The following is a 15,865-nucleotide window of genomic DNA, read 5'->3' on the forward strand; positions in this document are numbered from 1 at the left end:
TTATAAAAACCTGGATAGTGAGCTTTCATGTCCCTTTCATTCCCAGTTTTAAAAAATAATTACAGACCAGCTGGCTTACCTAGAGTCCACCTACTAAGGATTTAAACAGGAATGTGCTGTTTTCAACCTGCTTTCTCTTCTAAAACACAGTATTTTTTTAAAATTTGATGTGAATACCATATTTGTAAAAGGATTGCAAACAGCTAATACAAAAGTCCCCAAAGATACTGCAGTTGTTTGAGGTTAATGTCACTATAGCTTTCTTCTTGCACCCTTTTTCTAGTCATAATTTCATAAAGTGCATAGAGGCTTCCATACAGCTATTCACTCTGTATATCACAGCTGAAGGAGGTATTTTGTTTCCTGATTTTAACATGTATGTGGACTTCAACTAAGCTGTGATATGCCTAAGCACACAGTTCAACTCCCTTGTCTCTGGGTGAAGAAAACAAGTTCAACTTTCCAGATACAAATGATTCACAGGAAGCTGTGTAAGTTCATTGGCTTTTTTAGCCTTTTTGTAACATCTTCTGCCAAAAGGAAATGTACAGCCTATTATCAGTGTAAGAAAACACTAAGAAAAGTTTAGTTTACCTTTGCAAGGTCAACTGTTTTTCCTCCTGGAGATCTCTTCCCCTCTTATTAAAGAAGCAACACCCCTAAATTCAATGCATTCAACTTCTGCTTCAATTAAAAATAAGTTCTTTAACCTGCTTGTATGAAATGCACAATAGCAATGGTCAACAAAGATTAGCTCATTAAACTGGACATAATTAAAAGCAGCTGTTTTGTAGTAAAAAGACCTTCAAAGAACAGTCTTCCCATTAGCTGTGCTCATTTTTCCTTTGATATGCATAAATTTAGTGCTAATACATCTTAAGATTCACAAACTGCCTTTTTTCCATACCTGTATCACAGTAGCTCATGAACTTAGATCCACACAATTAGCTAATCAGCTTTTTGCAAAGTATGGAAACAAAGCTAGGAAAAAAGGAGACAAGAAATTTTATACATCAGAATATTTATTACAGAAAAATAACTGAAAGCAAAAAATAACCAAAATTACATTTAAAGCAAAGTTCAGTAGCTAAGTTGTAATCAAGAGGTAACACTGATCAAGAGGTAACACTGACCGCAAGAACAGCCTCTGAGAGTCTGACATGAAAGGTCCTCTGTCACGTGCATCACTCTCCTTGGCACCACCTGGATGTGATGGCTTCCCTCCCTTCCAGGCATGACTAACCTTGGTGCAGCTTCTTGCTGTTATCTTGACAGCAGATGACAGATGAAGGGGAAGTAGCTCAGACATGTCACCATTCAAGTTTTGGTGGCTATCACAGTACACCCATGACAATTACATTATTTTCACAAAGGAGGTCGCCTTCTCTGTGGTTGTGTAAGCCCCTCGACGTGGAGCCCCTGTGGAAGGCTTTCCCAGGGTCTCCCGCCTGTACCCAGCATCAGCTGTGACACAGCACCGCTGTGTATCACTGACTCCAACTGAAAGAGCTGTGGAAAAATACTGCAGAAAAGTAGGAAGTGTAAAATTGAAGCCCCTGTTTAGACAGGGGTTCTTAGCAGCTCAAGAATTCAAGAGGCTAAACACCAAGTAGAAAAGTATAAAATCTTGTAGGAAAGAAAAGGACAGGGAGTCTAGTCAGTCCAACCATTCCCCTTCTGCCTGGTGGCTGCTTGGATAGGAAAGGCTGTCCAAGTGCTGTTGAGTCAAGGAAGTTCAGTACTCAATGTTAATCACTTTGTCAAATCCAGAATGTCTTTTGTGTTTACTAACTAATTAATAGTTACATTACACTTTTCCATACTATATATTTTGCTTGCAGAATCTTTTTGTGTCCAAGTAAAGATGCCCACAGAAGCTTGTTCAAAAGAGGGGCACTAACCATAGGCACAGGATAAAAGCAAACAGAAGAACCCCACAGAAGACAGCCTTCATCAGCTGACACTGAAGCCCAAACTTCCCAGTAGCTGTGCATTTCTTCCCATGTGAAAGCCATCACTGTGTTTAGGGGAAGTGTCTGCTTTTGATTTCCTGAGATGTTTCATGGAAGACTGTGTGTCCTGCTGTTTGTAGAGAGCATGTGCCATCTAGGTTTGGTCGTTTTTTTCAACATCTGGTGGCCTCAGATTTTGTGCAGACCACAAACTGTTCCAAAATATTGTGTGTTCTTGTTCATGAATGTGGCACCCACTTTTCGTATCCCTGGCAAAGTGGACCTTTGTGTAAAACTGGCTTATGGGAAGTTCATTCAGCATAGTAACTGGAGCGTGACAATTCCCTGGATTTGGTACTCTTAAAGTACTCCATAACCAAGGGGTCAGCTCAGAGACTGAACAGCTGCTTCACTGTGCAAACCCCTGAAACATCCTCACACTCTTTCCATTTGACATAGACAAACATTCCATCATAAACCACTCTGCCTGCTACACAAAGTATTGCCAGCATCTAAATACAATAGACAAATGCAATTTTTCAGCACTAAGAACTGAGTTGCACAGAAGAGAGGAAAATAAACCAACACGTGCTGAAAAGAGAGGAGTGTATTTCAAAAGGCGCATTACAAAAAACTGGTATTTAGTGCAAACCGAACTATATAACAACACAGAACTATTTCAAATAAGTCAATTTATACCAAATCCAAGAGATAGAATCACTAAATTATTATTTCTCATCTACAGAAAAGTGCCTTGAAAGAAGCTGGTCCATAAGGTTTTTATCATGTTCACCACATCTGTAAATAGAATAAAAGGACCTGTTACTTAGGAGTAGCACCTTGCTTTCAGTGTGAAACATGTAGCTTCTTGGTGATTTCTCTGAGAACATTCCAGAGTCCCTGAGGATAAAAGACATTACCTTTGGACTCATAAACATGAATACAATTTTATCTGGGTGGTCTTCCTAAGCACTGCCAGAGCTTGCACCATATGCTTAGCATGGATAGTAGCAAGATGTGCTCAGCAGGGGGTCTGCACATTTTTAGAGCATAGCATGCTAAATTAAGAACTTTTATCAAAACAGAGAAGAGGTTTAACAGTACACAAAACAACACAATGCTTACAGTACTTCTTTTCCTAAGTTTCTAAAACCTGTCCATCAAAATTGATTTCTGGCAAATTCAAAATACCACACTGGCCCAAATATAATGGCTTTTTCGTTACAGCAATTAAAACTTGAAAGAAATACACTTATCTTACATTTGTTTTCAAACTAAGTTTTTGACTAAGCTTTCAAGATCTTCTAAAAACCAAACAAGAAGACCTAAGCTGCTGTTAAAATGTCTTTGATGAACATGTGAGCTGGAACAGGGAACAGGTTCCACAGCAGAAATTCCAGGACCCATTACAGGAAGAAAACAAAGAGAGGGGCCTCTGGCATCCTGTGTTCTTCCCCTCAAAAAGCTGCGAGGCTCCTTTGTATTTGAGACAATTTGGAATTTATTTAAAAGCTAACTGGTACTGGCACACCAGAAAAAATACTGTCAGCTCACAGAGGAAGGCTGAAAAACAGAATGTGTTTGTATTGAAGGTTCAGAAAGCTGCAGCTCTGACAAACAGCAGAGGTAAATCCCACCATAAATATTTAATTTCTCTACACAGGTAATTGCTAGTAAGTGACCATCCTCAATTAAATATGCTTTGGGGTTCTTATTTGAAATAAGTGAGCCTCCATAAGCATTTAATTTAAAAGAAAATCTTCCAAAGCAGTTAATCGGCACAGTATTGCAAGAGGTTAATTCAACTCATAACTGCTAATGGATTTAGAATGTTATTCATTCAGGCTTACCTGAATTATCAGCATTAAGTCTTGCTAACTCCCTCCCTCATGCTGGCACTAGCAAGAAACCTTTCAGAAAGTTTTGGGGGTTTTTTTACCCCTTTCCTCATACCAAACTAGCACAGAGAGCTGATCTGGAGGGCCAACTCACTTCACGATCTCTATAGCTGGCACAAGGGAAGCACTGCTCTTTTGGCACAACCCTATTAGGTGAGCCTAAGCCAAAGTGCATTTTCTGCAAGTGGCTGAGCACTTGCAGCACTTGATATAAGATGCTGAACCAAAGTTGATCAAAATCAGGACTTTATTCTAATGGCTTCTTTCAGAACTCTGAAAACTCTTTTCCATCCTCACTGCCACAATGCATTGTTGCATAATAAAAGTCCATCAAAATCTCTCTTCTGGGCAAGTAAACAGGTTCTGATAGGATATTCCTCTTTATTCCTCTGTGAGCACACACTTAAGAGTAAGAAAGGGACTATTATCAATATCCTTGTCTAAATTCCTACATAATATATGCCAGACTTAATCCAACAATTTCTGCATCAGGCTTCTGTTCTTAGCTATATAAACTCACATGGCAGGATTTCAAACAGGCCCTGTGCTCTCCTCTCTTGCAGGCAGCCAAGCTATTTGCAACACTTTCACACATTCTCCTGCCTGTGAGAAATGTAGGCCAGCTTACCACAAGCAAAAAGTGTGAAAGCATTCTTAAAAAACCCAGCTGCTGGCCTGTTTTTCATAGAGTGCAAGTCCTTTTAAACACTCTCCTACCTTCCACCCTGTAAACCCTCCTTTTTCATAAAGGGAACTTGCCCCTTTCTGGGGTGAAAACACCACATGAGTCATGTCCCCTGCCCCACCACAGCAGGCTGCTCGAGCATCACTATTCTGCTACTGCACTAAGGCTCTAGTCAAACTGTAGTACTGAATGCAAAAATCCCACACCTAGCTGTGTCTCCTTTTAGTTCTCAGTATTTCAGTACATTTTTAAATACCAACATAATCCATAATTATTTGATTCTTAAGTAAAACAAGCTGGAAATTGAAAGGAGTTGCATTTGTTTTAATACAAGCAGTTGATCCAAATTAATTCCACTCAGGTCAATCAGCAATACTCTGCTACAGCTAAAGAAAAAAACTCCTCAGAGATGGGGGATTTAAAATTAGCATAAAAGGTATGCAATGTAAAAATAAGAACAAAATTAATCAGAAATTACAGATACGGAGTATTTCCTTGAGTAATGCTTGGATTTTGATCCATTATTAAAATCTGTGATTTTCACTATATTGTTCAAAAGAAGAATACCATTCAACATGGAAAATAACATGAGATTTTAAAAAAAATTACAAGGTTGACTACCTGGGACTAAGATGCTGAAGGAATTGAATCTTCGCTCTCATTTGATCCCAATTTTGCTTTACATTCTTTGCAAGCATGATGACACTGCCTACAATATTGAAAGCAAATAAAACATTGAAGAATTTTGCTGGATTTCTTCTAATACAACCGTATAGCATGATGGCAAAAGTTCTTGAAGAAGTTATCTCTTGCCTATATTCCCCAATTCTTGTAATATGGGATATAAACTGCAAAATATGACATCTAAATGTCTCAGCCAATAAACCCCCATTAATTAATATTAAGTACTCCTTCTAGCAATTGCCAAAATATAACAGGATTTTCAAAATATAACGGCAAAAGATGGTCCTTGCCATTCTGCCTATGAGCAAACTGAGCTAGGAGTAAGGTGTATAACATTTTGTGTAATACCAAGTATATAGCTTTTTATGTGGGGGAAGAATACAAGTAGAGAAATAGATGAACAATGAAGAAGCTTCCCATTATCAGTCAGGCATTTTTATAGGCATGTTGGTCTGGGGGAAAAACGTGGAAAGACAAAGGAGAACGATTTTTTGTGTAGAATTTTTGGAAATTTTGTGAGTGAAAGGTTTGTACCAGAAGCCATATCGAGAACAGAGAGTATAACAGGCATTTGAAGGAGGAGCTGGGAAAGAAGTCAGAGTCTGATTGGATGTGAAGGAGTACTTTATGTGAAGTTGAGAAAACAGTGACTGAAATGTGGAGTTGCCAGGCGACAGAAGTCGACCACTGAGATCTATTCTATGGTTAGAGGTGCAAGGTGGAAAAAACACCCTCTCAGTTTGTGCTCTTCATGGCTTGGCGTGACAGTATGAGGTTGGGCAAAGCCACAGAGGAGGGGAAAGTTGGAATATGGATTGAGATTTAAATTTTTGTTAAAATATGAGAACATTATAAAAAATCTGTAGCATATTTGGCCTGATGTATGTTCCAAAGGAAGACTCAAAGGGTCGAAGTGATAACACAGACAATCTTAGCAGTATGACACTAGATGAAAATAGAACTAGTAACTGTTGTCACATCACACCTAAAAGTACAAAATTTTCATTGAAATCATGGATATCCTAGTAACAGGTATTACAGTGAGTTTAATTTGCATTTTCTGAAGAATGTGTAGTAGTTTCTAATACTGCAATATATAGCCTATGACTAGCACCTCAGGATCTGATCACAGAACTTAAGTTCATAGTTCTGCTGCATATAATTTTTAGTGTGTTTTAGACTATTTTGATCTAGGCTTAATAATTCAAATAAGCACAGACCTTTTTTGTTGTGGACCAAATGGTGCAATACCAATTTTCTGAAACTTTTTTTGGCATTCTCCCATGTATGACATCTTTCCAATGGCAAAGCCTAAGACACCAGCAACTATAGAGACAGATAACAAAACATTGTTAATACAAGAGCTTAAATCAGGAGTGTGCTATTGGCTCCATTTTAATCATACAACAAATTGTGTATCACATCTTCTCAGAACACGTCACAAACACGTGAAGTTACACAGGGATTACAGGGTGAATTAAATAACTACTGAAAACTGGTTACCTATCATGAGAGAGAGCAACTGGTCCAAAACAATGCATACAGAAAAAGGATATAATATTCCTGCATACAGGAAAAGGATGTAATATTTAGAGGAACAGATTAGAGAAAATAAAATTTACTACACAATGTCAGCACTAATTGGTCTTGCCTTTGATTGCACACCATGGTTTACTTCTAATGATCACACTTTTAACACCAACTTCTCTGGCCTTCTAAGAAGCCAGAACATCAATTTGCCATACTGTTGCACTGTGGCTTTCATTGGAGTCAGAATAAAAGACTACTTCAATCTGAAGAAGGAATAAATTTAATTTCTTGTCATTTATGAGCCACCTCACTGTACAGTACAGTTTCTGTGCTTCCATTTGCTTTCTTTATCAATCCATGGTTTTGAATTAGACAGTTGAGATCAGTCAAATGAAAACACGAAAAGGACCATACCATTTTATATATTATAGTATCATGACTTCTTGATACCATAAGTTGTGCAATCTGCCAAGCACAGCTGATCAATGAGGCTGACATAATTTATAAAACAAAGTGGAGGCTGGAGTTTATACCAATTTGAGAGATTGCATTACATAAACATAAGCTGCTACTGAAAATATTTACATGAGAAGAATCATGTTTCATACATTTATTTTTAAACACATCAGAAACCTGATTTCCTAATCTGCTGGGGTAACATATAAATTCCAAAAGAATAAGATTTTGGAAAGAAATTCAGAGAGATGCATCTAAGGTCTGCATACTGCCTGTAAAGAACCTTTCCTTTCCTTTTAGAATTGGGTGCAACTTACTTGCCATCTTGGGGTATGGACCAAATCTTGCGCTTGCTGAGAAAATGCCTACAAAAAAGGAAATGATCAGAAAGCTTATGCACTTGAAGAACTCATCAGCACTCAAAACCAGGGCACCAATTTTCCTACAGGCTTTTGCATTTCTTAAGGTGAGGATGGTATGAAGTCCACTAACTCAGATTTCAGTACATCAGGGCACTTTGCATTCCACTAGTTCTTAGTGCATGTGTTTTGGGGTAGTCCTAGAGTCGTAAGAGGAAGAGAACCTGGACTTTGCAGGATTCAGCTCAAGCAGGAGTTCAGAATGTAAACCAACATGAAAGCAGCATGTCTGCCACTGGTGACACCTGCAGCACTGCAGAAGTGATGGTGGCTTATGTTTCAGCACAAACCAACCCTGCATATAAAACAGCAAAATTAAATCTCTTACACAGGGTCCAGCTTCTTGTGCTGTGTAAGTAGGACGAAACTGCTCTTTGGCAGCTTTCTGTGGCTATTGATTAAAACTGTACCACTGGTATCTAGCCTCCTCCTCTGGAAAGATCACACATTTGGGCCTTTAAGAGGGGAACACAGTGTGCTAAACAAGAAAAGCAAAAAACTGTCTTTAGCTTTTCCACCAAAATCCACATTCCCCCAGTTAAGCTCAGGAGGTGAAACCAGTATTCCTCTGAGAGCTATGTGTCTGGCAGAGGAGTGCCATGCTGTGGAGGAGGGCTCCACACAGCAAGACTACCGTGGCAAAGGGAAGGGAAGCGAACACTGGTTGCACTGTTACATGCATTCAGATAGTAATAATGAGGCATAGAAGCTCCAGCTTCTTCTAGAGGCAGGGTACTGTGTGCAGCCATCAGAAGAGTGTTTAGACAGAGAAGCATTCAGCCTATGCTAAGCACAAGGGCCTTTGCCCACTGTGATCTATGCAATTTTATATTGTGTCTCTCAGCCGAGGGAGGAACAAAAGTGTTGTTTGTTTCTAATCACTCCCCTCCAATTGTTGACACACAGTAATGATTATTTAATAAGGGCATTTGTTACTTCACAGCTGGTCAGAAACATCCAAGTACAATGAACAGAAACTGAGAAGAGTACCTGGTGCCAGAGGCTGGCATGTTAGCTATGGAGACAGCCCCAGTGCCCTTCCTATCGCTGCTCATCCTTTATTGAATGTGTATTCCTTCTCTGACACACCTTCTCTTACTTCTTCCCTCGCTGTCTCCCTACAAGCTCTTAGGTCAAGGATGGAATAGGGAACCCACATCAGCCTCTTGTGGTATAGCTTAGCAGACTTCAGCGTGGATGCCCCTCAATCTTTCCCCAAAACACTCACCTCAAACTTCTACACAGTCAAGGCCCCCAGCAGGGAAACTGAAGGTGCCATGTGTAGAACCAGGCTCGTCCACCACATAAACAGAATACAATTTTCTTTTGTGTTAGCCTGCAGATCGTAAGCCATCTCTACAGAAAGCTCTCTGTCTCCTCACTTTGGCAGTACTCCTTGTCCCTTTGCACCAAAGCTGTAGTCATATTGATACATGGTCACTGTAAAAGCATTGCCAGCATTTTTCAAATAAACCAACAGTTAGAGCTACAGTACCCAATTCTAACACCCCCGCTCGGGTTGTACAATGCTCTGCCCCACAGGCTGCCCCAGTGAAGGCTCTACTCAAATACATGTGATCATGGAGACAGAATCCAGCCACCAGTCTTTGGATTTGCAAATTCTCTTTTTAGTTCATGTTCTTTCAAAAGAATGACTGTGGCAATGCACACATAATAATCAAATCACCATAACAATGACGGTAATGAGTGAGAGGAATATTGGTATTAAAAACCAGCACTTTAATAATGTATTTTTTTATCTTTACCTTTTGAGATTAGCCCCTGGGTGACAAGCATGCTTCCAAGAGATAAAGGAAGACCTGTGCAAATGAAAAGGAGAGTAGCTGGTGTCAGCCAAAATTCACTACTTATTTGGTAAATACTCTTATATATTAAATGTTTTATGTTTCTAATGTTAAACATACTACTTCTAAACATTAACTTTGCCTACTGTCGTAATCACCTATTATACCTGCTCATTCAGATTAAATTCTCTTCAAAGCAAGGATGTCCTCACACATTAGACATCAGCCATGCTGTAACATCTGGAGCTAATGCTATATACATACATATTTATTACATAATAGTTTCCACAATCTGAGTATCTCCTCTAACTACTGCAACACTTGTAATGACAGCAGCTCCGATGAAATGCTGAAACCCTTTTCAATCTTCTCCATTCAGGAAATACGTAATTTAGACACAAACTGAGAGGGTGGACTTAAAAGGCACTAAAACACTGAGTACTAAACTTTTACATGTCCTAACACACAAAGAATTTCAGGAATCAAAGACATGTAGCCTGCCTTCCATTCAAAGGCACTAAGTATGTAATGAAGTAAAACATTTCTAAGGTGGTTGTAATAATGGACTTCAAGAATAGAACCAACTCTACAATTGCTAAAGTTCACATTAAACAAGACCTCAATTCAACCACCTTTACCTACAACGATTACGCAAGCAATTCAATCAATCCTTTAAGAATACAATGCTTAATTTAACATGACATAGTAAACCCACAACAGTGTTCCAACAAAAAAGCATTTTGCAGACAGTTTTGCATACATACATCAAGAAGTCATTCTGTGTGGTGAGTGTGGTAAGAATGACTTTGGATCACCCACCTCTGTACCAGAAACTTTCCTGTTTGCATTCTTTACGGATCCTTGCAATCTCTCTATCTTGAATTTGGGAGATGGGACAAAACAACATTGGCTGAAAGCATAAACCTGGATTAGTTTGCTGAATTTAATCTCACAGGAAGAAAAAAAATAATTAAAGAAGATAAATTATTTTTAAAAAAATTAAATACAAAAACCTCCAAGTGAAATTCCCCATTCTGTTGTTAGCGGTGTGACAAAATCTTGATGCCCCAATACAGAAACAGAAAGAACTACATAGGTTTTAAGTTTAAACCACCCATCTTGTTGGTCTTTCCTACAATTACTCAGCTGCTGCTTGCCTCAGAAGCATATTGCTTTATATCTGTTAGTAATTTTATTCTCATGAGCTACATTATCTCTCCCAGAAAGAAATGACAGGAAATAAAGGCAGAGTGGCAGTTTCAAAAATCAAGTTCTGCTCTGTACAGAAGCCAACTGAAGTTCAGTAAGAGCAGATTTTGCAAGTATTCAGAAGAGGGTCAACATAAACTCTGCCAGACTCCCCACTAGTAGAACTTCCTCTCTGAGCAATTTAAATATATCCATGGCATTAACTGAACTCAACCATACTGGCTTCACCCTAATACAAATTAGGCCACCAATAGACTTCTTTAAGGTAGCTCTTTTTTCACCCACTGTGATTGAGAGGAAAAAGTGACAGTATTATCTCTTGCAGTCTACTATCCAGAGTATTGACCTGTAGATGTAAGATTATTTTTCTTTCTCTAAGAAAAGACTCAGCGTTAGCACTTGTAGTGTCATTATCAGACATCTGAAATAAATGGGTGTACTGGTTTTGACTGGACAAGAGTTTATTTTCTGCATAGTAACTGGTATGGTGCTAGGTTTTGGATTCGTGACCAAATCAGTGCTCACAATACAGGGATATTTAATTACTGCTGAATAGAGCTTACGCAGAGTCAAGGCCTTTTCTGTTTCTCAGGCTTCCCCACCAGCAAATCGGCTGGGGGTGCAGAAGAATTTGGTAGGGGACACAGCTGGGACACCTGACCCCAGCTGATCCAAGGGATAGTCCAATTCCATACCATGACATTGTGCTCATCAAGAAAAGCCAAGGGAAAGGAGTTGTCATTAAGTTAAAATTAACTGAAATGTTAACATTTTTCTATAAAAACACAACATCTTCAAACACACATATTCTTGAAAGAAAAACCAGACATCATAGAACAAGCAATGTCTTGGGAAAAAGAGCACATTCATCTGTTACAGGATTCTATCTCATTTTATGCCTGACTGATCCATGATTTTATAGCCATAATAATGAAATGCATTTATTGGCCATAGCCACACATTTCACATTATAGCTAATTAATATCTCAGCCCTTCTTCAAGCACTGCTCCCACAGAGGTTAATGGTGGTGCTGCTTGGCTGAACAATACAGAATTGACTCCACTCCAGACCACAGAGAACCACTTCAAACTGGTTTCAGAGCAAGGTCATAGCAAATACAGTAAAATACAAACAGGCTGACTGAAAGATAAGGAAATGAGTGTCAGAGCCCCAAGCACACCAACAGGCTTTGCAACCTTTCTGTCTCCATACATATCCTGCCAGGGGTTTAGCTGCTTGGGCTCAGAGTCAGCTCTAACATGGCACAGTTGTGTAACACTGAATTAGACTGCTGTGAAAAGAGCAAAGCTCAGAGAAAACAGCAAGAAGCTTTGCCCAGGGACTCTGCCTTTCAGCTCAGGAGCTGTATATAAGCTCAGGCCCTTGCCTTAACTGTGTTGTAGGTATGTCTTACCTTGCCGTGCTAACGTGATCACCTGGCTTAGCATCAGACTTGCCTTATTCCTATGGACTTGCCTGGCATCACTGAACTGACTGTAGGCTGACCCTGGTTAACATCATTGGATCTCCTCTCTTCCTTTTTTGGGTACTGTGCTCCCTGTACCTGAGGCCTTAGCCCCTGCCACCCTGCTGTCACTTGTGCCCCTTCCTTGCAGATCAGCCCAATACTGCTGCCCTCTGGTAGTGACTGGTTAGCAAAAAACTGTACCACATTTGAATTCCTCAATTTCTCTATCAGAGGAGAATGTTCATCTTCTGTACAGCTGTAGACCAGATCCTTGTGCCATACTGTTCCCTTCTCCCCCTCTGAATACACAGACATGTGCATATGAAACTTGTTGGGGACAGGTTGTACTGGACTTGTACTCTGACACCATGCCAGCTATGCCAGCTTGTAACTCAGGGCATAAATCAGAGACTTAAGATTCACAACTCCTAGCCCTCTGAGCACAGTGAACCAGGAAAAATAACACACTGTCCTTTCCCTTCTTCATGTACACGCTTAAGCTAACAGACACTTATTTCTCTCTTCAGTAAGAGCAACTGAGGCAAAATCCCAGTTATTCATTAGCAATAGCATTGAAATATAAGGGAGGAAACCCAGCTTACCCATCCAGGTTGCTTTATTGGAGGTATCTGACTCTCCTGTTGGACTGTTCCAGAAGACATTGTCTCTTTCCTTGTACTCTGCTACTGCTCTTGTTCAGCAGAAGCTATGCGCTTTATGCTTGGCTACTTTCTGCTAGGTACAAAGGTAAAAAGTCAAGATAACATACTGATATTTGTAAGTCCAGTGTTCATCTAGAAACAAAAATGACCAGGTTGAAAGGAGTGTACTTTTTACAGCACACAGCATTCAGTCACCTGATACACAGTCTACAGCACAGTGTATCACTTATCAGCAACACAGCCTTGTGTGTAACTTATGCAGGTAAGTCAGTAACTACAATTAAATGCTGAATCATGACCTAGTGCAGTATGCTCAATCATGAAGAAATGCAAATAAATATGAGCAAGTAATTGAAAACCTTCCTAATTTTTTAATGTACTGCAGGTCCAAGAAATAGCCTCTTCAGAGTGCTGTCCAGCATTACTGCACTACTTCTATCCTCACTGCCATCATTTGAAGCCTGGATTCCATGGGACCCACCAGGCAAGCCTATCACAAACCATATCTGTAATTCCAAAACCACAGTTCAGTTACAAACATCCTTTAAAAAAATAACAAGAAAGAATAAATAGATTCCAAAGAGTTTTAGAGTTGCAATCTTCCATGCCTGAGAACTTCACTGCTAGGGAAAAGCAAGAAGGAAACTCATTTATTTCTAGAGTAATTCAAACATGTAAATTGGATTTTTACCTAGCACTTTGCTGCATGGTCTGGCACTTTATTAACATAGAGGGCCCTTCTGCTTTTCCAAAAGTACTTTCTGAGAATGGTGGCACTGAGCAAGGCTGAAGTGACTGTGAAGGGCAGAGTTAAACAGAAAAGATATGCAACAATTTATTGACCTAAATGTTTTTTGGCATTCACAGTATTACTGTATAAACCACTTCCTGCACTTATTTTGGGGTCAGTTACATAGCTATAAAGCTCAAGCAACGTCTGCTTCACATACATTAGACATTCAGACAGTGAAGCTTTTTTAAGAAATGGAACAGAAGCAACATAACCTCCTCTCCCCTTGGTAAAAAAAACTTAAATAAAGCATTGCATTCGCACCAGTCTGCACTTCATTCTCAGACACTTGCAGAAATGACAGTGATCACTGTGTCTTTGAAAAAAACGTAGGTTTGAAAACCCATATTATATGAGGGAAGCTCACAGCTCTGCACTGTCTTCCTCAGTCTGAGAGCAATTTAGTTTTTATCAGTCTCTTGTCACTTAATGCAAAAAAAGGACATAGAATATGAGAAAGATGCATAAAACTTTAAAGAGATTTGCATCAATCAAAAATCACTCAAATTTTCTTATTCTTATCAGCTTTCTTGTTCTTATCTACTCACAAAGCCTACTTGGGCAGACGGCTGCATAAAAATAATCACTGGAAACAGTTTGTAACTGCTGCAACAGATTTAAAGTGCTTGTCTTTTTCACGATGATAAAACAGCTGAGTCACAGGAGGATAATAATAAAACAAGGGAAAAAGAATGGTATAAATTAAGTTTATAAAGATTTGCAGTTTGCCATTGGACTCCTATATTGCCCTAAGTACATGTTTCTCCTGAATTATAAGTTATTCAGCTATGCTACTGCTTCAACATCATGAACCCCCCAAATATTTAGCCCTTTAAGCAGCCTCATGGTACATCTCCCATCATCCCATCTTTCATGGGATGAAAGCTAAAAGCTATACTGGCAAGAATGAAACAAAGAGACAGAGGTCATGTCATAAAAATATTATGTAACTGAATTATTAATATTCATACCTAGCAGACATGCTGTCTCCTATCTGAGGAATGCAAAAGTGTTCCAGTATTTTGAGGCCCTGTGTCTTGCAAAGACAAGTGTCATCCCAGAAATTAACTTTATTTCCATTAGCTTACTGAAGAAATTTAACTTTCTTGCAATTTTCTGTAATACTCATTGCTATTTTCTCAACCTGACATGTAATTCTTAGTGTAACAATTAACTATATATTCTGGGAAGAATTCCCCAATTGTATTATACTAGTTTAAGTGAAATACCTATATAATACAAGATTAAATCAATGTGGTTTGCAAGGATCAAATATTCAAAAAACTTAATCATCTTCTACAAGAACTATTCTGGATCATTTATTCATTTATGGAAGAAAATGCTAATATCAGGCTCCTGAAAAATCTCATGGATTCAATACCTCTAATGGGATGATAAAGAAGCAGTATGCAAGATGATAGCTAAGTTTTTCTAATGTGAGACTTGTCAACTTCCTATACTCTGTTTTCAATAAAAAGTCTCCTTCTGAATAGGAATGGTGACCCCATAATTTCTAGGGCTACTTTGGGGAAGAAAGAGGGAGCCAAAATTGCATGTATTAACTAGTACATGCAGTGGGCAGTTATGCCCAGGGCACTCATCACCGAGACAACTCATCAAGGATTTCAGAGAGGCGCTTCAAGGACCATTGTGAGGAAAACGAAAGGTGGCAAGACTCAACATGTTTCACACCTATCTAAACTGGCTCTTTGTTTTAAACTCAGGCTCTTATTTCAAAGGAGAGTCTACAGAGTAGCTGCACTAGGTCGTCAATGAAAAACTCTTTACCACCACCTGACAGCACGGCGCTGGGGAATGCAGCAGCTGCTCAGTGCCCTCACCCAGGGCAGTCCTCGCCCGGCCAGCACAGAGGATTGCTTTCACAGTATCACAGAACCAATTAGGCTGGAAAAGACCTCTGAGATCATCGAATCCAAGCTTTGACCAAACACCACCTTGTCAACTAGATAATAGCACTAAGTGTCACGTCCATTCCACCGCCTCCCTGGCAGTCCATTCCAATGTCTAATCACCCTTTTTGTGAAGAAATTCTTCCTGATGTTCAACCTGAACCTCGTCCGGCACAGCTTGAGGCCACGTTCTCTTGTCCTGTTATTAGTCTGGGAGAACAGACCAATCCCCATCTGGCTACAACCTCCTTACAGGTGGTTGTAGAGGGCAATAAGCCTGAGCCTCCTTTTCCCCAGGCTAAAGACGCGCAGCTTCCTCAGCCGCTCCTAACAGGACTTACACTCCACACCCTCCAGCACATCAACGCGCTTCCTGCACTGAGGGGAAAGGGCCCC

At 39.5% G+C, this 15,865-nt stretch overlaps 1 protein-coding gene across 2 annotated transcripts; it reads right to left on the reverse strand.

Moving 5' to 3' along the window:
- Positions 1-1,004: 1,004 nt before the first annotated feature.
- On the reverse strand, positions 1,005-15,840 carry OCIAD2 (OCIA domain containing 2). Of its 2 annotated transcripts, none has more exons than XM_017744623.1 (8): positions 15,811-15,840; positions 12,710-12,839; positions 10,249-10,339; positions 9,391-9,444; positions 7,523-7,570; positions 6,440-6,545; positions 5,157-5,244; positions 1,005-2,750 (listed from the first exon to the last, which is right to left on the reverse strand). In XM_017744623.1, the coding sequence occupies exons 2-7, from the start codon at positions 12,767-12,769 to the stop codon at positions 5,163-5,165; spliced, it is 441 nt and encodes a 146-aa protein (XP_017600112.1). In that variant the 5' UTR covers positions 12,770-12,839; positions 15,811-15,840; the 3' UTR covers positions 1,005-2,750; positions 5,157-5,162. The 2 variants fall into 2 exon arrangements, with proteins under 2 accessions (XP_017600112.1, XP_017600111.1); XM_017744622.1 differs by lacking the exon at positions 15,811-15,840 and adding an exon at positions 13,461-13,579.
- Positions 15,841-15,865: the final 25 nt, after the last annotated feature.

The sequence above is a fragment of the Corvus brachyrhynchos genome, unplaced genomic scaffold, assembly GCF_000691975.1.
Source record: "Corvus brachyrhynchos isolate BGI_N302 unplaced genomic scaffold, ASM69197v1 scaffold17, whole genome shotgun sequence".
Classification (NCBI taxonomy): domain Eukaryota; kingdom Metazoa; phylum Chordata; class Aves; order Passeriformes; family Corvidae; genus Corvus; species Corvus brachyrhynchos.